General features: G+C 35.9%; 1 protein-coding gene across 1 annotated transcript in view; it reads left to right on the top strand.

Annotated features, from left to right (window-relative positions):
* Nucleotides 1–23,707, top strand: part of LOC127855678 (RNA-binding motif, single-stranded-interacting protein 2-like) — a 202,759-nt gene that overhangs the window by 4,092 nt on the left and 174,960 nt on the right. Inside the window, exon 2 of the mRNA XM_052391441.1 lies at nt 258–414. Coding sequence (XP_052247401.1) covers nt 349–414 — 66 coding nt within the window. The 5' untranslated portion in view covers nt 258–348. The remainder of the gene's footprint in view (nt 1–257; nt 415–23,707) is intronic.

Genomic DNA, 23,707 nt, shown 5'->3' with positions numbered 1-23,707 from the left:
GGTAAAAATGGAACATTTAGTTTTTTTAAATCTTCAACAACGGAGCAGAAACCCGAAGCTTTGAGCAGTCCACCTCCATTAATCAATAAATGCGTTTATAATTTATATAAACATTAACGGACAAGTGTAGTTCAGCAACGGACAAGTTAAATTTCCTAAATGGTTGCCCGTGGACAAGTATAGTTTTTTGAGATTTCGCCACCCCTGCATATTCCCAGTTTACAATACTGACATTTTAACATTTTTGTTTTACACAGTGAAAAGATTTGAAACCTGAGTTATAAAACCTACTCCAGCCAGGCTTCAGACTTCCTTAGAAAAGAGAAGACTATTGAAAGTCATCCCACCATGTTTGGGGGAAGTCAACCAGATCCCGTGACTGCTTATGGCAGCTACACAACACAGCCCACACAGGTAACATTCTGCTATGTAATGGTTACAATGCACTCTAAATGATCCCCGCTTTGGTAAAATGGGGTTTAATAAATGTGCGCAAAGTGTCATCCCAGATTAGCCTGTGAAGTCTCCGCTTGTATGGAATGTTTTGTAAAAAGGAAATCTCTTCTAAACGAAAATCCATGTTGAGATGGAAAGTGACTTCCCTGATTAGCATTTACAGACTGTGTTAACCCTTTGCATGCTGGGAAATTTGTCGTCTGCTAAAATGTTGTCTGCAGAATTTCTAAAATTAGCATTTTCTTCGTGTTTTTTTCAAAGAATACTATCAGAATAGCAAACCGTTTGGATCCTGATGAGACGCCACATTCTGTGGCTTCTCATCTGGATCCAAACTGTTTGCAAAGGCCTTCAAAATTCGGTTCCCGCACTGAAAGAGTTAAAAGCAACTAAAGGAAAAAGATGACCGTTTATCCCTCGATGTTTGGGGGAGGTCAACCAGATCTCACACAGGTTAATCAGGGACGACACTTTGGGCACATGCATTAAACCCCATTTTGTAAGGCATGGCCCAAACGTTTATGTAAATTGAATCATCCATGAATGATTTGCTGTGTATATTGTTTGCTCAAGTGAGCCTTGGGCCCAATAATTAAGGCAAGCATTAATGTTGTAGTCTTTGATTGTCTCTCATCATCATAATTGAGCAATAAGATTAAAAGACTTTATTATGGCAAGTTTTAATTAGTTTAAGATCTTTGTATTTTTGGTCAATTGTTGGTCATCTCTGTCGTAGTTTATCGTTTTAACTTAATTATTTCTCTAGATAAAGTATCCTGCTTTCGTATTTTAGCTTATTTGAGCCTGAATGCTGACTAAATGTGAGTCCTGATCACTGTCTAATAACACAATGTGTTTGACATGAACACATTTTTGTCCCTAACGTGATAGAAAATGGTTTGACTATTTTAACTCTTTCAGTGCTGGAACCGAATTTTAAAGGCTTTTGCAAACAGTTTGGATCATGATGAGACGCCACATTTTGTGGCGTCTCATATGGATCCAAACTGTTTGCTATTCTTATAGTATTCTTTGAAAAAAACACGAAGAAAATGCTAATTTTATCAATTCAGCAGATGACATTTTAGCAGACAACAAATTTCCCAGCATGCAAAGGGTAAAGCTTTTTGAGAATCGCTTGTATCCTCAGGGTAATGTACTTGAATGCAAGTAAATATTGCTTTTCCATATTTTGTGTGGTAGATGCGGTAAATTCTGACATATTTTGCTACAAATTGACATTTTGAATATATTATATATACTAGAAATGACGCGGCAAAGGCCGCCACACCGCATGTTTGACCCAGGGGCATCCCAGGGTTGGTAATGGGGCCATTCATAGTTGAGATTGACCGTATTGTCATAAGAGAAGTTCAGTATCAATAAGAAGTGAATTGGTGAAGAAATGAAGAAGTTCTAGTAAAGGGCAATTTTGGGTGGATGTGGCCTATGTGGGCGGGGCGCCCCAGGGTTGGTAATGGGGCCATGCATAGTTGAGATTGACTGTAGTGTCATAAGAGAAGTTCAGTATCAATTAAAAGTGAATCGGTGTAGAAATGAAGAAATTATAGTAAAAGGCAATTTTGGGTGGGTGTGGCCTATGTGGGCAATGCGCCACAGGGTTGGTAATGGGGCCATGCATAGTTGAGATTGACCGTATTGTCATAAGAGAAGTTCAGTATGAATTTGAAGTGAATCTGTGTAGAAATGAAGAAATTATAGTAAAAGGCAATTTTGGGTGGGTGTGGTGCAGTGGGCGGGGCGCCCCAGGGTTGGTAATGGGGCCATGCATAGTTGAGATTGACCGTATTGTCATAAGAGAAGTTCAGTATCAATTTGAAGTGAATCGGTGTAGAAATTAAGAAATTATAGTAAAAGGCAATTTTGGGTGGGTGTGGTCTATGTGGGCGGGGCACCCTAGGGTTTGTAATGGGGCCATGCATAGTTGAGATTGACTGTATTGTCATAAGAGAGGTTCAGTTTCAATTTGAAGTGAATCGTTGTAGAAATGAAGAAATTATAATAAAAGGCAATTTTGGGTGGGTGTGGTCTATGTGGGCGGGGCACCCCAGGGTTGGTAATGGGGCCATGCATAGTTGAGATTGACTGTATTGTCATAAGAGTAGTTCAGTATCAATTTGAAGTAAATAGGTGTAGAAATGAAGAAGTTCATGTAAAATAACCTAAAAAAAGAGTGAAAATCTCTGACCTGGCCCCACCCCAACCCCCATAACTTTTGACCCAGGGGTCTGATCAGAATTCCAAATAGTGCAGGGTGACACATATGCTCATAGCTACCATGTTTGTAAGTTTCAAGGTTCTAGTGCTTATAGTGTAGGAGGAGATAGTGGCCAGGACGGACAGACAGCGGAGATAACCACAATATCCCCACGCTTTTCAAAAAGCGTGGGGATAATAATGATTGCCCTTTTGCATAAAAGATGGTTACAATAACTGTACAAGTCATAGATCAATATGAGCATTATGAGTGCTATAGATACAGTAAAAGAAAACAAACTGTTTATTGATAGATCTTTGTTATGGCATGACTACAGGTAATACATTTTTTAATGAGAAAAAATGCCAAGTCCAAAGTTAGTTGAGTTCAGTAACTGTACTAAAACAAACACCTCATTTAAATCTTTTGATTTAGCTGTTATTACCTTGTCTAATTTATCAATGATTCAGGTATAAAATGATTTTGTTTCCACCATGGAAAGACTAGTTTTTGGCATCAATCAGGGATAGAAATTCATGTTTTCCTGTATGCATGGTTAAGAATTAGGTCCAGGCAAGTAAATTTCAAAATGTTCAGGCAACTCGCTTTTTAAAAGAGCTTGAAACAGTTTTCCCCACACTTTTTTTTTTACATCAGTTTGTTTTTAAAAAGCAAGAAGATTAATGTTTCTTAAAAGGGCATGCTGCATTGTGTCATGACATAAATGCTATAATATTTTCTGATCTCTTTTCTTCAAAAATCTACAGTAAAAAGGTTAGTTTCTATCCCTGTTGATATTGTACTTGTCACTTAAAAGTTGACCAGAAAATCCAACCAGTGTAATGGTTCAAAAACCAGTGATAAAATGAACAAGTCGGACATCCTGAGGAATCACACACACCTTGTTTCTTAATGTTAAGATGGTATGTTGTCATTCTTTGATTGTCCTCTGTATCTTGGATTGCTTTAATAGTCTTAATGGATAAAAAAGCTGTTTAATTTTAAGTGAACATTTAAGTTTGTCTGGATGGAATGATGTTGGCAAAATTGTCTGGTTGAAATGAAGTCTTTTTTAGCTGCAATAGCACAAACATTATTTACCATTCACTGTTACCATCAATTGCTGATTTTTGCTCCACAGCAATATTTTTTGTGTGAACTTGACTTGAATTAATGTCTTATGACATTATCATCATCAATCAATCATCATTATCATCATCAATCATCAACAACATCAATCAATTATCATCATTAAAATCAATCAATTATTATCATCATCATCATCATCAATCAAGCATTTCCATCATCAATCATCATAAACATAAACGTAAACCGATTCTCATCATCATCAATTATCATCCTCTTCATCAATCAATCAGCATAATCAATCATCTCCATCAATCACCATCATTATCATCAATCAATCATCGGCATCAATCAATCATCAGCAATCATTATCATCATCAACCTTCATCATACATTCATAGGATTTAAATCCAACAAATTAAAAAATATTGCAATAAAAAAAGGAAAAAAATTGTAAGTATGCTTGCTTTAAAAATTACTGTTACAATATTTCTTTGATGCAGCTGCCATACTCAGTGGATAAGATGTGCAAAAGGCAAAAGGGGCTAAATGCATGTGCACAATGTGTTGTCCCAGATTAGCCTGTGCAGTCCACACAGGCTAATCAGGGATAACACACTCGGCTGTTATTTCGATTTTAGGAACCTTTCTTAGCAAAAATCCAGTTAAGGCTTCAAGTGTATTCCCCATTAGCCTGTGCAGACTGTACAAGCTTATTTGGGATGACATTTTACGCAAATTAATTTAGCCTGGTTATCCCAGACAGCCATCAGGCTTCATGCATTTATGTGTACATTATTGTGTAGGTTAGTCTGACACAATATTGGACCATTTTTACTGTTCATTTGTCTCTGTGATGGTGTTCCCAAGCATGAAACAAACAGCATGTCTGAAGTAATTCTCACTGGCAGTCATTCACAGCTGCAGTCTTTGCACATGTGTCTGCCATCCCAAAATGTTCATTGCCTGCAGCAAGTTTGTAGAAATGCTATTCTTATGTCAATCTTAATTGAACCCAATCCACATGAGTCTTGATCTGGGATAACGGGGCTTAATGCAAGTTCATAATTTTTTGTCCCTGATTAGCTTGTGCAGTTGGAACAGGCAAATCAGGGAGGACACTTTCCACTTGTATGGTATTTTTTCACTAAATGGAAGTCTCTTCTTAGTGAAAATCCATTTTAGGCGGACAGTGTAAACTCTGATTAGCCTGTGCAGACTGCACTTTTGCCCGAGACCTAATTACAATACACTGACTCTTTTATCCCCCCCCCCCCCCCCCCCCAAAGGCGGAGGATTATAGGATTGGCGTTGTCCGTCATTTGGTCAGTCCGTCTGTCCGTAACAAATTCAACATGAAACTAAATGGGTGTATTGGTATCGATAAGATAAGAACCATAACCCTATGCATTCTTAAATTAGAGTTATTGCCCTTCGTTGTTTTTTATATGATGTTACTTTGCAGGGCTCTATCTCAAATAGGCTACAAGATTTCAACATGAAACTTCATGGGTGTAAAAATATCAATTAGGAGAATTGCAATGCATACAAATAATTACCCGACACTTGACAAAAATGTTTGTTTTAGGATTATATCGTTTATCAAGGGATTTTCGCACATCCATAAACAAATTTATTTGGCAGGGGATATCAATTGAAAAAAATTGCTTGTTAATGTCAATCTGCAGCATTATTGATATGCAATAAATGCATGTCAGTGCCATTAGGCAGTAGGTTTGATATTTGAATGCTTAATCCATGCTGTCAGCAATGTTGCAGCTGCAGTGTTTCTGTTTGCCAGGTGGGAAGATTAGCTGATAATTGATGATTAGTTGCCATGCTGTTATGAAACAGAATGATGGGCCATAAATAAAATATTGTTTTTTTCCTGTCCTTTGAAGGACTGAGTAAAATTGCTTCAACTTTACAAAAACATTATTGACCAATGAAAAGTGAAAAACTTGTTAAAGGGTTTAGGATAATTTATTATGATGATATACCCCTAACATGGTGTAATTAATGTTATTTTTGTCTGCTATTATGGAAAAGGAAAAAATAGATACCAGCATCAGCATTTAGAAACCAAGAGAGAGGATTGGAAACAACAGAAATGTAATTTCTGCTATACAGCATAGCCTAGCCGGCTCACCTTTTTAGCTCCACTGGCCAAAGGCCAGCGGGGCTTATGTCATGGTCCTTTGTCCGTTGTGTGTGCGTCCGTGCATGCGTGTGTGCATTAACTTTTTCTTTAAACATCTTCTTGTCCTAAACTACTCGTCCAAATCTGATGAAATTTCTCAGGAATGTTCCTGTGGTGAACCTCTTTCAAATTTGTTCAAAAAAATGCCCCTGGGGTCAAATTTGACCCTGCCCCGGGGGGTCAAACAATTGAAAATTTGCTTATATAAGGCCTTTTTTGTGCAAACTTTATAAATCTTCTTGTCTATAACCATTAGGCCTAGGGCTACCAAATTTGGTATGTATTGACATCTTATAGTCCTCTACCAAGTTTGTTCAAATTATGCCCCTGGGGTCAAATTTGACCCTGCCCCGGGGGGTCAAAAAATTGAAAATTTGCTTATATAAGGCCTATTTTGTGCAAACTTTAAAAATCTTCTTGTTCATAATTATAGAGCCTAGGGCTACTAAATTTGGTGTGTAGTGATATCTTATAGTCCTCTACCAAGTTTGCTCAAATTATGCCCCTGGGGTTAAATTTTACCCTGCCCCGGGGGGGTCAAAACATTGAAAATTTGCTTATATAAGGCCTATTTTGTGCAAGCTTTAAAAATCTTCTTGTCCATAACCATTGGGCCTAGGGCTACCAAATTTGGTATGTAGTGACATCTTATAGTCCTCTACCAAGTTTGTTCAAATTATGCCCCTGGTGTCAAATTTGACCCTGCCCCGGGGGATTAATTTTTTTTTAATTTGCTTATATAAGGCCTATTTTGTGCAAACTTTAAAAATCTTCTTGTCCATAACCATTGGGCCTAGGGCTACCAAATTTGGTATGTAGTGACATCTTATTGTCCAATGTCAAGTTTGTTCAAATTATGCCCCTGGGGTCAAATTTGACCCTGCCCCGGGAGGTCAAAAAATTGAACATTTGCTTATATAAGGCCTATTTTGTGTAAACTTTAAAATCTTCTTGTCCATAACCATTGGGCCAAGGGCTACCAAATTTGGTATGTAGTGACATCTTATAGTCCTCTACCAAGTTTGTTCAAATTATGCCCCTGGGGTCAAATTTGACCTTGCCCCGGGGGGTCAAAAAATTGAAAATTTGCTTATATAAGGCCTATTTTGTGAAAACTTTAAAAATCTTCTCGTCCATAACCATTGGGCCTAGGGCTACCAAATTTGGTATGTAGTGACATCTAATAGTCCTCTACCAAGTTTGTTCAAATTATGCCCCTGGGGTCAAATTTGACCCTGCCCTGGGGGGTCAAAAAATCAAAAATTTGCTTATATAAGGCCTATTTTGTGGAAACTTAAAAAATCTTCTTGTCCATAACTGTATGGCATAGGGCTACCAAATTTGGTATGTAATAACATCTTATAGTCCTCTACCAAGTTTGTTCAAATTAAGCCCCTGGGATCAAATTTGACCATTCCCCAGGGGTCACAAAATTGAACATATGCTTATATTGGGCCCATTTTGTGCAAACTATAAAAATCTTGTCCATAACCATTGGGCCTATTTCTACCAAATTCGGTAGGTAGTGACATCTAATAGTTCTCTACTTAGTTTGTTCAAATTATGCCCCTAGGAACAAATTTGACCTTGCCCCAGGGGTCACACAAATGAACATATGCTTAAATAAGGCCTATTTTGTGCAAACTTTAAAAATCTTCTTGTTCTTAATTATAGAGCCTAGGGCTACGAAATTTGGTATGTAGTGATATCTAATAGTCCTCTACCAAATTTGTTTAAATTATTCCCCTGGGCTCAAATTTGACCCGGCCCCGGGGGTCACAAAACTGAACATATGACGTTTACCAGTGGAGATTACTGCGGCCGTTTGGCTGTGACCAACAACAACATCAACATCTTGTAAACATGAGATAAAACCCTGTCATTTAGTGCCATTTTAGGTCAGATGGTGACTGCTTACAAAGGCATTGAAGTAAGAACATGTGTTATGAATGTTTTTCTTATAAACTGAAAAAAGTCGGGTTTTATTTAAATATGTCGAAAGTGACCATATATCCGGATGAAAATATTTTGGATGACATGTTAATTTCATGTCTTTTTTGTAGTGTTAAAACCAGTTTAATAATAAATTATTGATTTTAAAAACAATACTTCCATGAACATAATTATTTCAAGGAAAATCAATATATGATACTGCACGGTAAACACAAACTTTGTATCCAAGAGAAGGTGTTGAAATTAATGAAGTGCAATGTTCTAAACTATCGTATATGCTGCTTTTTAATAACTAATGATTCATTGTTCCATTTGTGAATAGTGACTGATTGTGAATTGTTGAAATGATTGTCAATTGCTCAACAATCCATGTATATTTCTGACCATTTTATAATTTTCTTAATTCAAGTTATGAATTGATCTTAGAAGTCAAATGTATTACTTAATTAAATACATTTATAAATATAAAGAAATAATCTTTAGATTATCATAATATTCTCAGGCCTGTTGGTCTTAGGGATGTGTGGGTTGATGAGCAATTTCTCCTTTTATCACAATTATTTCTACCCTACCTGATCATTTCCTTCATATTCCATTTTAATTCAATTGACGTCTGCAACCTCTTTCAAATTGGGAAAGTCCAAAATGTGTCGTTTGGTAAAGGGTTAAGGCATTTTGATTCCTATGGGTCTTGTGAATCTGTTTCAAATCAAATGGGTAGATTTGATCTTCAGCATCTAAAAATATGTGAAATAGAAAGAACGACAATATCTTTTGGAGAGATAAATGTACCTACGTTATAAGCAAAGGACCTGTGCAACAATTCCCGTGCTTTTTTGTCTGTTTAGTTAACACGGTAGTAACTTTTTCCATATATAAAAATGCTCACCCTTCCAACTTTATGCGCCCAGTGGGACGAGGGACAGAAAGAGAAAGTCACATGCTTGAGTACATTTCAACCCATGCGCATTACACGTTTTTTTCGCAAAGAAAAACAGTGGAGCGATACAGGGCCATCATTGCCCTCTTGTTTCTGATTCCATGGTATCTTAAGTATGTTTCATTACAGACAAGAATTTGATTCTAAGATAAGGTTTCCGATTATTGAATTAGATTATTGCATTATTTTTAAGTTTAGTACTGGGGTAATGCGAAATTTAAAGTCTGTTATGAAAAATCAGGTTCAAAAGTTTATCTGTGTATGTTTGGTAATGTGAGTGTATATTTAACAGGTATTCTACTAAATAAAAAAAACACATAAAATATTTGAAACATATTTTGATGTCACGATGTAGATTTAATGTACAACATGTTATTTCTTTATTTAGAGTACATAAATACCACATATTTCAGTTGTGGGGTAAAATTGTAGAATAAAAACATAACTTTTCTGAAGTATAAAATTACTTTTTGCAGTCTTAATAGACTGTTTATTTGAAGTAATATTCCTGTCAAAAGAAAGTATGATTCCAACTGGTAAATGTTGCATATGCTATTGTGGAATCATTTGAATTTGTTGACATAAAATTCAGTGGTGTTTTTTTTTTATTGGACATTTTCATTGGATCTTTAATTTGTGGAACTTACTATAATGTCTGATGTAACGTTGAAAGTAAAACTAGTCCACATTTTTTCACCTCGGACCATCAATATCAATTCTCAACCAATTTATAATAATTAATGCGAACACATGTTTATCACTTGTTGTATACATACCTGATAATTCTGAATAATCCACTGCACTTCAATATTTAAAAGCTAATTCTGATCGAAAATGACCGTAAATGTGTCTTAAAAAATGCATAGACACAAGCGGCAGCCATTTTGTCTGAAGTCTCAAGTTCGCAAAATTATTATTAAAACACGGTAAACGCATTTTTCGACTTGATTATTTCGGTCGGAAATTGGGAATGTTTTTTGATAATTGGGAAAAAACATCTATATTTGGCATTGGGATTGGGTCCGAATATTGGACCCGTGAGATAGGCAGTAAAAAGGCCTGCCGGTCCATCCCAGTTTGCTAACGCCGGTCACCTGGCGAGAAGCGGGATGATGTGTAGAATTTTTTTAAAGCGGTCACACTATTTCCTGGTGACGCCCCGGTTGAAGCCGGTCAACAACCCGGCAGAGTCCTGGTCAACCCCTGACTAGCTACGGTTTATCTTGGTGTAGCCCCGGATGGACCACGGTTGTCGCTGGTAATGCCCTGATGGAGCCCCGGGGAAAGCTGGAAGAGCCCCAGTATACTGTAACTCCACCAGCACTCACCGGCATCATACTCTGGCAGAGCTACGACAATGCCCCAGTTTAACCTTGGTCGTCGCCAGACATGCCGAGCAGAGCCCCGATGAATGCCTTTGGCATTCTGGCAGAGCGCGGGTTTACCGATGTACCGTAGCTATACTGGGACTCTGCGGGCATTCATCGGGGCTCCACCGGCGACAACAAGGGCGTTGCCTTAGCCTTATGGGCCTCGTTGGAGCTACGGTGCCATCCCGATTGTTCCAGGTGCTGCCCCTATCGTTGCCAGTCCTTCCTGGTGACTCCCTGTTCATCCCAATGGTATTAAACATTTTTATACTTTGCCGGTGGAGCCCCGTTCATCCTGGTTGCCGCTGGTTGAGCCCCGGTTCATCCGGGTAGAGCCTCGGTTCATTCAGGTAGATCCTGGATCACGCACTTGGGCTCCAATGGCATCATAGTGAGACTGGGCCTTTAAGGATGGAAATGAAGCCTTTTAAACTTGATTATAGTAAAGAAGATTTTGAATTTAATTAGATTTTTTAAGGGACTACAAACATATAAAAAGTGCATGGATAAGGGGTAAAGGGTTACAATCACCTGAGCATTTCATGTTCATGGTGAGCACATTTAAATCAGGCATTGTGTGTGTTTTGAGTTGTGCATTCATCAACTTTTACCTGGTCACCAATCTAGAGGCCTCATTGTTCATTCAATCTTGATGAAACTTGGTTAGAATGGTTATCATGATAATATCTAGGCCTAGTTCATACCTGGGTCACATGCTTCCAACAGCTAGGTCACCAAGTAACTCTTAGAAAAGCCTTGTTACCACTCTAGAGGTCACATTTAGGATTCTTAAGGAAACCTATTCAGAAAGTTCATCCTCATAATAACTAGACAAATTTTGAATCTGGGACATCCAAAAACTAGGTCACAAGGTCAAATCATAAAAAACAACTTGATATTGCTGTGAAAGCCAAATGCTACAAGACTCAATCTTGATGAAACTAACACAAAATGTTCATCTTGACAATATCTAGGCCAAGTTTAAGTCTGATTGTGCATCACAAAACAAAATCATGAGGTCAAATCATAGAAAAATCTTCGCAACGCTCTGAAGGCCACCTTTTTAAATCAATCTTTATCACATTTGGCCACAATGTTTTTCTGAACAATAGACCAAGTTTGAATTGGGGACATGCACATCAAAATCCTAGGTCACCTTGTCAAAATGTAAAAATACCTTGTTACCATATAAGAAGCCACATTTATGACGTAATTTTCATAAAACTTTTTCATAAAGTTTATCCAGACAATACCGAACCAAAGGTTTAATATGTGGATCCAAAAACTAGGTCTTCTTATACAACCTTAAAAAAAACTTGTTACCTCTCTAAAAATCACATTCATGTTTCATACTTGATGACACTTGATCAAAGTGTGGATCCTGACAATATCTAGACCAAGTTTCAATCCAAAAAGCTAGGTCGTAAGGTCAGATCTTAGATAAAACCTTATTTCCACTTGACAAGACACATGTATGACTCAATCTTGAGAAAACATGGTCAGAATGTTTATTTTGACAATATCAAAGCATTGATTGAATATCAGGTAAGTGTAGTAAAATAAAACCAGGCCACAAGGTCTTGGACAATGGGTGTTCCCTGTACTCAGGTGAGCACTTTAGTGCCACTCTTGCCCTCTTGACCTTGTTGAATGAGAGTTAAGTCATGAGAAATGGCAAGAACTTTTTACAAGGATAAGTATTATGGCACTAGTAATATGAAGTGTGTCATGCGACCAAAATAGTTTGTTTTATTTTTTTTCAACACAATTTATTTTAACCCATTTATGCCTAGTGGACTCTCCCATCCTTCTAAATTGGATCAATTTATTTCAAAAATTAGGGATTTCTAGTATATTTATTTCTATATTTAGAATAATTCTTACAGAAATTCCTGTAAGCAAACAGCGCAGACCCTGATGAGACGCTGCATCATGCGGCGTCTCATCTGGGTCAAAGCTGTTTGCCAAGGCCTTTTTACTACACGCTAGGCATAAATGGGTTAAGATTGCAAACAAATGCATATATAAAAATGCAAAGTTACACAATAATGTTTTGTAATCAGAGATATGAATCATGTATACAACAAATCTTAAGTAATATAAATACATTTTTGAAAATTTCTATAAGAGCATATGCATGTAAATTTTCTTGTATGTAATATGCTCTTAATGTAATTATTACATTTGCTAAAACAAGTTTTAGGCGACCAGAATAGTTCAAGCCCTGCCTGCACTTAATTTTGCCGCCTGGCCAGGAGCTACACTGTCTGCTTATGACCTTCTTATGACCCCACAAAGCCTTGGGTGACATTATAGGGGAAAGTGTCTAAGCTCCCAGTCAGACCTGCTCTGACTTGTCAGGGACCATGCTAGCCGCATATGGCTTGCACCTCAATATATCAGGCTCTTTTACAGATTTGGAATGTTTGAAACTCAAGTCATGATTGCTATTTTATGTTAATTATGTTAATAAGGATTATTATATACCTATGTGTATGTATTGTTGTATAAAGTACCTTAAGTTTCAACATAAACTTTTTTATCTGGAATCTCTGTATTGTAAAGAAGTATATTTTACCGCAAAAAAAATACTTCAATTTGCATTTGAAAGTCTGCATCTTAACCCTTTCCCAACTCAAAAGCAAAGCGAAAATGGCTATGTGCAAACAGCATAAAACCAGCCTGCGAGTAACTGATGAAGCCCTAACAACCTGAATCTAGTAATTAAGAAAGCTCTTAAATTAAAAATTACTTTCTAAGGGACTACGAATGCCTAAAAATACATATCTAAGTGGTAAAGGGTTAAACACGAGCATTGGCGTAAATATATAGGATTTATGACTGTTTTGTCTTACATATGATTTATTTCCATTTTTTCTCCATCTCCAGACCATTTTATGACATTAATCTCACTGCAGATATCTGAGTTTTTGGTCTGAAACTGAAAGAATAATCATGTGAAATATTGTTTTTAGTATAACCCTATTTATTTTACCTCGATTGAATCAAAAGCCCTAGGCTTATTGAGACTGAGTCCATTTCCTGGGTAGAAAGAGTGCTTGCAGTGACTTTTTTACCTGCGAGTCCTGCGTCCTGGGCTCACAAAAACCTCTGGGGATGCAAAGTTTCGAATTATGTGAGTCCCAAAAATGTATTGAAATTTCTCAAAAAATAATATTGTTTAATATTTGGACTCATTCTTTCAATACGGGGACTCATAGATTTGCAAGTATTCGAGTCCCAGGACTCAGATGAGAAAATTTGTAAAAATATCACTGTAATCTTGGTGTCTTTAAAGGAGAGTGAAGCAACTCCCCCCCCACCCACACACACACAGTGAGGATTGAAACCCTGACCTATGGTCCTTATCCAGACACCTTATCCAATATGCACAGTGACCTTTTAAATATTGTTGTTAATGTGACTTTTTTGGGCTGTGATCCAAGTTGATGTGTGAACTGTTCTCTTCTATTTTTCTTCTTTTACTAATAATACATTATATATCCATACAAATAAGTCTCTTTCTAATGAAGTGCATTAAAAAACCTGGACAGTTTTGCATTTGCCGAATGAATTACGGGAGAGTATTTGTAATTATGAATGTATAGATGCATGTTTTGTGCATCATTTTCGTCAATTAACATGACGCTCCTAGCAATTATGTATAAAGTATAGCTAAATTACTTGGATGGGAATCAAAACTACGGATTGTGAGTGTTTTAGAAGAAAAACAATGAATTTCCTTTGAAAGCATACTTTCAACACATAGGCATTTCCCAAAATGTGATGATGCTGATGGTTTTTGCACATTTTTTTGTAGGAGATACTGATGATTTTACTTTGAAACTATTTGCGCTTCTTTTCATCATTAAGTGAAGTTTTTCTTCGGATCATTTGCATTTCAAGCAATCAGTTATTATTATATTTGTTTTGGTTCAAGAATGAGGCATAGAATGAAAAGATGTATAGAGTAGTTGCAGCTCTGAGCAAAAATGCTAAATGATTATAAAAAAAAAGAGACTGGTTTAAAAAAATCTTGCTGTATTGACAACGAATCACAGTTTCTGATTAATAACTGATACAATTTAAATAATTGAAGGTTAATTTAAATACTTTCAGTATATCTAGTGCAGATTGTAAAGGAAAAAAAGCATTTGGAAATGAAATGCTTGCAACAGTTCCCTTTGGTTGTTTCAGCATTCTGTATTACCCTGGCAGGAGGGGTACTGTTTTTGGCAATTCTATAAGTCGGTTTGTCCACTTTATATTATATAAGATTTTGGATCAAATTACTGCCACATTTCTCAAGCAATTTAACTTCAGATCCAAATATGTCCTGAACAGTATATGTGCAAGACATATAGAATATTATGTGAGTTTTGGATAAAGATCAAGTTTATCATGCGAGGCTTAGAACCATGTTAGTGCGAGGCTTGCCGAGCGCTACCATGGTTCGAGCCGAGCATGATTAACTTGATCTTTATCCAAAACTCACATAATATTCTATTTATCCTATTATTTCCTCCCTTTTTCCATTAATAATTATAAAATGTTGCATTTTTTTATGATTTTATCTTTCCGTAGTTGACAAAAACATATTATCCAATTTTTGGAAAAACCCAAAGCTGATCTAAAAATAGCGATAGTATAAAGCTAAAGTTTATACGATCGTTGTTATACTATCGATTTTCATCTGGTAATAGGATAAATTTTCATTCACAGTGCTCAAACATTCCTGAGTTATTTGCCCTTGAACATAGCTGACAAAGCAGTGCAGCTTAATGTAATTACTCTGAGTTATTTGCCCTTGAACATAGCTGACAAAGCAGTGCAGGTTAATGTAATTACTCAGAGTTATTTGCCCTTGAACTTTATAGTAACTTTCTGTACACAAATAAAGCATGCGCAATTATGTTGAGTTGTTAATATAATACAAGTAATGTTTACTTATAATACAGCAGGTATGTTTACAGGCATGTTATATTAGTCGTTAATACAATGGACGTTATATGAAATAAAGAAAAAATATTTTTAAGTGTCGGAAAACTTAGAGTAATTACAGTATATGTGTATAAGTAATGTTTGTGACAGAGGATAGTTTAAATATCAAGTGCTTGAGTAATGTTTTAATGAATTTGCTACAAACAAATTAATTACATTCCTTGTTAATCGTATAATGCATGTGTAGACATTATTGGTACTTAAGAATCCTCTATTGTTGCAGAATTGTTTGTAGTGTTGTCAATAAGGAAAGCACTTCCAGTATTCAAATTGGCCTCTCTAAGAATGTTACTTTTGATTTGTTACAAAGCATCAAAAATAACTTATATATTTCTTTGGATGTGGCATGAACATGGTTATGGAATAAGTTTATCGCACTTACTCTTTGATGGACATTTTAACTTGGTCCTGTTGCGTATTTTTCTGTTTCGCAATAAATCTACACTAAATCTCTTTAACTATTTGAACTCACTTCACAGCAGTGACATTATTCATAATTTCGCTATCTAAAGTTGAACATAATTGGTTCGCAATAGCTAATACAGAAGTTAGACGGATCACAATCAAGATAAACAGTTTTTAAACCTGGATAAAGTTAATCCTTATGCTACATACTATAAACCATAACAATAAGTGATTCTAACAGGTTTGGATTGAAGGGTTTAGGATGTGTATGGAACTGGCATTGAACGGTTAAGTAGTAAAGTCTGACGTTAAACACTAATTAGGCCAGGACAATTAATTGCTTGGTGTTTTGTATCCCTTGTCCGACCCAATTGTATAAAGGAATATTTATTATAAATAATATGGTTAGCAATTAGTGCTTTAAGTGGAATGCATCATCAATATCTGCAGTAGTGTTTTATGATTTGTAAAGACATCTTTTTTTGGTAATTGCTTCATATTGTGCTGAAATAACAAACGCTACATTAAATACATTTAATAATTTTGACAACTCTCTGTTATCTTCAAATTGTTCATGTGCTGTGAGTTAACGTTCATGATTATGGGAGTTCTTTTAGAATAAGCCTTCAAATAATAAAACAACACATAATACATCATTTTTAATTCAAATGCATTCAAAGTATTTTACTTTCAATTTACATTCAAGCCAAGCGTGCTGCTAAACATATAATTAAAACCATGATCTTTAAGACCAAGGAATAGCTGACAATGATTAGTTTAGTCTACCTTTAGCTTAAATAACTTAAATACAATTATTGACTGGAGTAAATGTTTAGCCTCAATGTGAATCAGTGATTTGTAATTACATTTTTATTCAATAAGAATTTATGTTGTCTTGCCAATTAGTGGATATTTGTTCTTTAGGAATTAACACGCTATGGATATAAATTGATTGCAATTACATTAACACTGTGCATGGAATGCATTGCTAATTGATTATATTGACATTGTGTTGTTTAATGGAAAAAAACACCAACGCTTCATAACTTATCAAATTAAATTGAAAACATTAAGAACATTTGTTAGAATCAACCGCAGCAATTTTTGAAGGTTGATATGCATCTTGACTAAGGAACACATAAAAATGAACAAAGCACTTTGATTATGATTGATATGCTAAAATCGTAGATCAGAATTAAATTTCTCATTAAGATATTAACAATTAAATAAAATAAAATCAAACATGGCACTAGTTGGAGGTCGATTGCTGACTTTGCAAGGGAAATCGGACAGGACCGGTTTTACTACCGCTCTGGCACCAATTATGACGTCCAGCCTTCCATCACAGAATCTTGTTTACACCACACCTTTGACGATAGGCGTACCGGTAGGAGTTCTTGTTTTGTGATACATCTGTTTTGGGTTGGGAATAAAAACTTTTAAGGATTGGTTGGGAATAAAAACTTTTAAGGATTGCTGGTTATGAATATTTGTCTCTACAATATGTGTTCTCGTTTTGTGATGCATCTGTTTTTGTTTGAAAATGTTTTTTTGTATCAGGCATTGCTTGACAGGAATATATGTGTCTTGTTGAATGACTTCATGTGAATGTTTGCATCTTGTATGTAACATAAGCGTATAGTGCAGGCTTCTTATGAACAGCAGCATGTTGAGTTCCTAACCCTTTGCATGCTGGGAAATTTGTCGTCTGCTGAAATGTCGTCTGCGGAATTTCTAAAATTAGCATTTTCTTCGATTTTTTCAAAGAATATTATCAGAATAGCAAACAGTTTGGATCCTGATGAGACGCCACGTTCTGTGGCGTCTCATCTGGATCCAAACTGTTTGCAAAGGCCTTCAAAATTCGGTTCCCGCACTGAAAGGGACTCCTTTCATCTTTTTTTTTTCCACAAATTTATGTTTCTAATTCCCTTGAATTATGTTTGGTTTTATGTGCAATAAAGTATTTAACTTATCAAGTCGATAAAGACTTTTTAGGGCATTTATAATGTTCTAGCACTTGAACACTTCTCTGGAAATGATATAACTTATCAATTGGTTTAGTTCATAATGGCAATGTTGTTGGGCTGAGGACAGCAGTATTTGACTATTCCTGGAGGCCATATAGGCTGAAGGCAGGGACGTTACAAGCTGGGCTGATTTTTCAGTGTACGCAAACGGCAAGGCATGCTCCTGCAGATTTTGTTTATCTCTACGAAGCCGTACGTGCATTCTAGAGAGGTTTCAGACGATATTTTAGTGCGAAATATGGCGTGATAAACTCGGATATGATACCATTTATCTTTGATTTTAAAACATGTGATTTTTCTTTAAGATTTATATTCTAGAATTATGTCGGGGTATATCATTTAATGTATGTCTAAATAAAACCATGATATGGTATGGTATAAAATAGGACATCACACTTTTGGATAAAAGTCACTAAATCTTAATTTGTCTTGTTAAAACACAAATAAAAGAAACATTATTAATAAAGCCAAATATCCATCTTTTAGATAGCAACTATGTCTATCATATTTACTCGATAACTCTAGTCACTTACATCTCGTCTTGTATTCTCTACCTTTTGCAAAATACTTTAAAAACAATACACGTTAATTGTATACATTCTAATTAATGCAATGTCTCCTGTATTACATGCATTAGATTGCACACGAAATAAAAGGGCCAAACGTTGCTTCTTTCGTCTGGCAAATACGTCAACAACCTCCTCCAGATCAATAAAAAAAACATGTCAAATTTGTGCACATAAAATATAGTAATGCGTTTCTGATGGTTTAAACCCTTGCCGGAAAATAGCAATTATATTTGAAACTGTCATACCTCAGTATTTTACAAAATTATGATAATTTGGAAAAGATTTTAAATGTCATGAATTTGCATGCACATAGGACACTAAGGTTTAACCTACCTAACAGGGAACTTATACAAATGAACATCGCTCCAGTCAGCAGTCAACAAATGTATTTTATCTGTACTGCCAATGTTGGCTGGCCTGATTTTCTGTGAAAACATCTCTGTACGGGGGCGACCTCAAATTAGCAGCCATTCTTAAAATCGCCCTCTTCGTTAACAATCCATTTGGATACATATGTCACATTATGGTTAAAAATTGTAGCTGGAATATGTGGGTTTACCTCATGTAAGAAATATTGAAAATTTTATCAAAAGGGCCAGTAAACATGACAGTCACAAAGTGCACATATGTTCAAATAAGCTTATCGATGAGGGAGAGATTTAAAAGAATAGTATAGCTGACACAAGGCCGGGTATGTTTGTATTGGTCAAGCAACGCATAGACTGACCAATGGGATTCTGAGTAATCTAGCCAATCAGCTTATTTAGAAGACTATGGGATTCATAACTGAGTTTCACGGGGCAAATGTTAGAGGGAAATAGTTCAGTTAGCGTTTAGACCTAGAGGTGTACAGATGGGAAAAAGACACAATCGTGTAGCAATCACAACGTATTTGTATAACTGAAATATTAGTTAAGTCAGACATTAAATTGGACTAGAAACTGATATATGGTGTTGTTGAATATTTTATCCTACATTATGCAGAGAAATTAACATTAATAGAGAGGGACGGACTTGTCCCATGCGTGACGCGAGAAAATGGTAGTTAATGCAAATCTCGTCATCTTGGCAATACGCGCATGACGAGATATCGAATGATAGGCTACACACCGGTAATTTAAGAGTAATGAACATTGCTAGTAACTGTGTGTCGTCCATGAACTATGAACGATTACGTGACACATAGCAGAAAACAAAGATAACGCGCAGTCCATGATAATGTTAAGTATAGTCATCACCAAAAGAAACGTGACCTCGCAAATGGTAAATCATGCGTATTCTATGAAGTCAAATAAAAAACAAAAACAGTTTAAGTGTTTTCGATATGAAAAGACATCTCTCACATAGAAAATATGCCTAACCCGGGTTAGGCATCACATTTTATTGCATTTTTTGATCACTTTAGTATTGTATGTTTTTCTAAACAGCGTACGCATGTGCGTATTTGCGTATGCCCAGCTACGCCCCTGGCTGAAGGTTAATACTTTTTTAAGCCTGATAACCTGGCAAATATAAATTCAACTAACACATGGGGCTTTTATTTATTGGCAATATACTATTATGCAGTATATTTCAGTTTTACATCAGTTAAACATCAAACAAAAAAAATAAGTTGAAATTAACATTTTTTCAAAAATTACCGGTTACAGCAACAACAACATGCAAGCTAATGCTTTATTGCATATGAAATATATAGTTTTCCTGTATTATAAGCCAAATTTTTTCTGTTTTGTTCACTTTTCTATATTCATCAGTTAGGTTCTTGCTTAATCTGACCAACAAAAACAGATTTGCATTCAATATTTTTAAGTGGATTAATGATGTATAATATTTTGCAGTCCAATATTGGCATTACCCAGGGTACCTAGAGATTAACATGCTTTATTTTTATGCCCCCCTTCAAAGAAGTGGGGGTATATTGTTTTGCACATGTCAGTTGGTCGGTCCGTTGGTCGGTCCGTCCACCAGATGGTTTCCGGATGATAACTCAAGAACGCTTAGGCCTAGGATCATGAAACTTCATAGGTACATTGATCATGACTGGCAGATGACCCCTATTGATTTTCAGGTCACTAGGTCATAGGTCAAGGTCACAAAGACTCGAAATAGTAAAAAAGTTTCCGGATGATAACTCAAGAATGCTTACACCTAGGATCATGAAACTTCATAGGTAAATTGATCATGACTGGCAGATGACCCCTATTAATTTTCAGGTCACTAGGTCAAAGGTCAAGGTCACAGTGACTCGAAACAGTAAAATGGTTTCCTGATGATAACTCAAGAATAATTAGGCCTAGGATCATGAAACTTCATAGATACATTGATCATGACTGGCAGATGACCCCTATTGATTTTCAGGTCACTAGGTCAAAGGTCAAGGTTACAGGGACAAAAAACGTATTCACACATTGCTGCCATTACAACTGACAGCCCATATGGGGGGCATGCATGTTTTACAAACAGCCCTTTTTTAATGAGAAAATTAACCATTTAACAATTACCTGATGTTATTTTTATTTAATGAGGCTCATTTATAATTATAAAAAACAGACCTGATCAGCAATATTTCTTGTATCAGATGACATTTTACGCGTAACAACCATCCATTGTCTGTTGTGTCATTTTATCCTTTAATCAGGTTGTCTTTTGGGCCTTTTGTAGTATTTAATACAATGCATATCCTGATGGTATTCTGTTGTAATGGAGTAAATCCTTACAGTATTTGTAACCAATTGATCATTTAAATACCAAGATGGTGTTACTGATTAGCCCTGATTGATTCTCACAAGATAACCAAGTTTTATGCCATTCATTGCATCAACTTGTAAAACGTCAGTGGCCCATATTTATTTTGACTTTTTTGTTATTTTTAGCTCACCTGATCACAAATGTAATGTGCTATAACTAAAAGAGATCTTGACATAACAGAGCGGGTAATCACGTGATAGTCAAGATGGCGATGTCCTTGGCGAGACAAGTATTTTTTGCAGTTTTATACCCTTGATTACTTGTGTTTAATTTTTTAATGACGTGCACTTTCCACGCATTTTAGTAAGAAAGTGATTAGTGTTTATTTTGTTTTAAAATTTTCTTTAATTCTCGATTTAAGTGGAGGTGTAATAAGGTCATCCCTCTAAGAAACTTGCAAGTAAAGTCAAGATATTGAGCAAATATCAATACGAAATAAGCCCTTTTAACCCTTTAAGCGCTGGAGCCGAATTTTAAAGGCCTTTGCAAACAGTTTGGATCCAGCTGAGACGCCACAGAACGTGGCGTCTCATCAGGATCCAAACTGTTTGCTGTTGTGATAGTATTCTTTGAAAAAAAATCGAAGAAAATGTTAATTTTAGACATTCAGCAGACGACATTTTAGCAGACGACAAATTTCCCAGCATGCAAAGGGTTAACTGTCTTGCTGATATGGCTGGAAAATGAGTGGCATTTAAAAAATTAATACTACTAATACAGGACATAAAACGTTCATAAATACCTGTCTCAGCATGGACGTCACCATCTTGACTTTCTTGATTACTCCTTCTGCATAATACAAGAACTTATTTTAAATAAATATTATTAATTAATTTTGGTTGCAATTAAAAACCACACACAAAATTATAACAAATTGGTACAAATATAATTATACTTCAAGTATACTTTAAATGCAAAAAATAAAAAATTGCGAATGTCACTATTGTGCGATACATTTGAGAGAATCATTTGAAAAGATTGCTTAAAAATGGCCATACAGTTCGGGTCTCAAAATGCTAACAAGAAAATGTGTCATAACTGTCCTTCCATACATTTCAAAGAATCTTTGCAAAAAAAAATGTTCTGTGACATCTGCACAAAGTCACAGAAATGAGTTATGCCTAGTGGACTCTCCCATCCTTCTAAATTGAATTAATTTATTTCCAAAATTAGGGATGTATAGTATATTTATTTCTATATTTAGAATATTTCTTACATTTTCTTCCTTTAAGCACACAGCGCAGACCCTGATGAGATGCCGCATCATGCGGCGTCTCATCTGGGTCTATGCTGTTTGCCAAGGCCTTTTTTCTAGACGCTAAGCATAAATGGGTTAACCCTTTGCATGCTGGGTAATTTGTCTTCTGCTAAAATGTCGTCTGCTGAATTTCTAAAATAAGCATTTTCTTCATTTTTTTTCAAAGAATACTATCAGAATAGCAAACAGTTTGGATCCAGATGAGACGCCACGTTCTGTGGCGTCTCATCTGGATCCAAACTGTTTGCCAAGGCCTTTAAAATTCGGCTCCAGCGCTTTAAGGGTTAACAAAGGTGAGAGATGCATCTGTAATTCAGAATTGTGATTCTTTTTTTTCAACACATATTTGTTTGAAATTAATTGTAATCAGGGGTTTTTTTTACTAAGAAAGTGACGCCGATATTCGGCGTCTTCCCCTACCAGAATTTTTCCCCTTAAAATACAATTTCCCCACCAAAAATATCATTTTTCACCAAAATATAATATTTTCTCTCAAAGAAATGTTTATTTTTTCTTGGGGCATTCGACAATTATCGAATTCGCGCTCTCTCTCTCCAGACGAACACACAACATCTGGGAATCCCAGTTATTCTAAATAAAGCTCTTAAATAACGTCATGTAAACTGGGCAACTAATCGTAATAATCATGTGACTATTTTACTGGATACCGGTCTTGCGCGAGAAGGGTGTTTCGTCAATTAATTACCGGAAACCAGTCGAATTTTCATCCGGGCTATGTGCAAGCCGATGTATAAACGTGAAAACAGAAAAAATGTCTCACAATAAGCGTTCTTACACAAACAAAATAAAACATTCGAACTCGGAAGATACTGAACACATCGAGGCATTTTTTAAGAAAGAATCATCGAAAACCGTTGTAACCCAGCAGGATTCCGAGGTAATCAACATCGAACATTGTGAAAGTGAAAGTAGACAATCGGCAGCTGCCGCTCCTTTCCCTTCTAATACTGTAGCAAATCAAGATCGTCAACCCATTCATCATGAAATTGAAATCACAAAATTGACATCGTCCCCCGGCCCCAGTACAAAAATATAGTTGAAAACATTTCCCATTATTAGATCTACACCTGCAACTTTATTAAGGACTTTGACTTTAATACCTGTTAAATGTGTTTAAGAACAAAAAGGACAGAGACAAGTCTCTTTTGACGAGTTATAGACATTGAAATGAACAGTTTTTATTTTTTTCCCCTAATATCTCTCTTTCGCACTCTTTTTTTCCCCTTTCACCCAGCGTCCAGCGTCTTCCCCTTTCTCTAAAAAAAACCCCTGGTAATATTTTTCTATCTGACATCCCATAAAACATAATTTTGTGAACATCTGATGGATTATGAGCAATGCTGTTAAGCAAAGCATCTCAATAGACTTAATTCACATAACAATATTTCTGTCCAAAAGTGAGTCTGCAATGGCAACTTGCGGGGATATGTGGGTGCAAATAAATGATGTGAA

Source organism: Dreissena polymorpha, chromosome 13 (genome assembly GCF_020536995.1).
Source record: "Dreissena polymorpha isolate Duluth1 chromosome 13, UMN_Dpol_1.0, whole genome shotgun sequence".
Classification (NCBI taxonomy): Eukaryota; Metazoa; Mollusca; class Bivalvia; order Myida; family Dreissenidae; genus Dreissena; species Dreissena polymorpha.
This window is presented reverse-complemented; position numbering and strand designations above follow the sequence as displayed.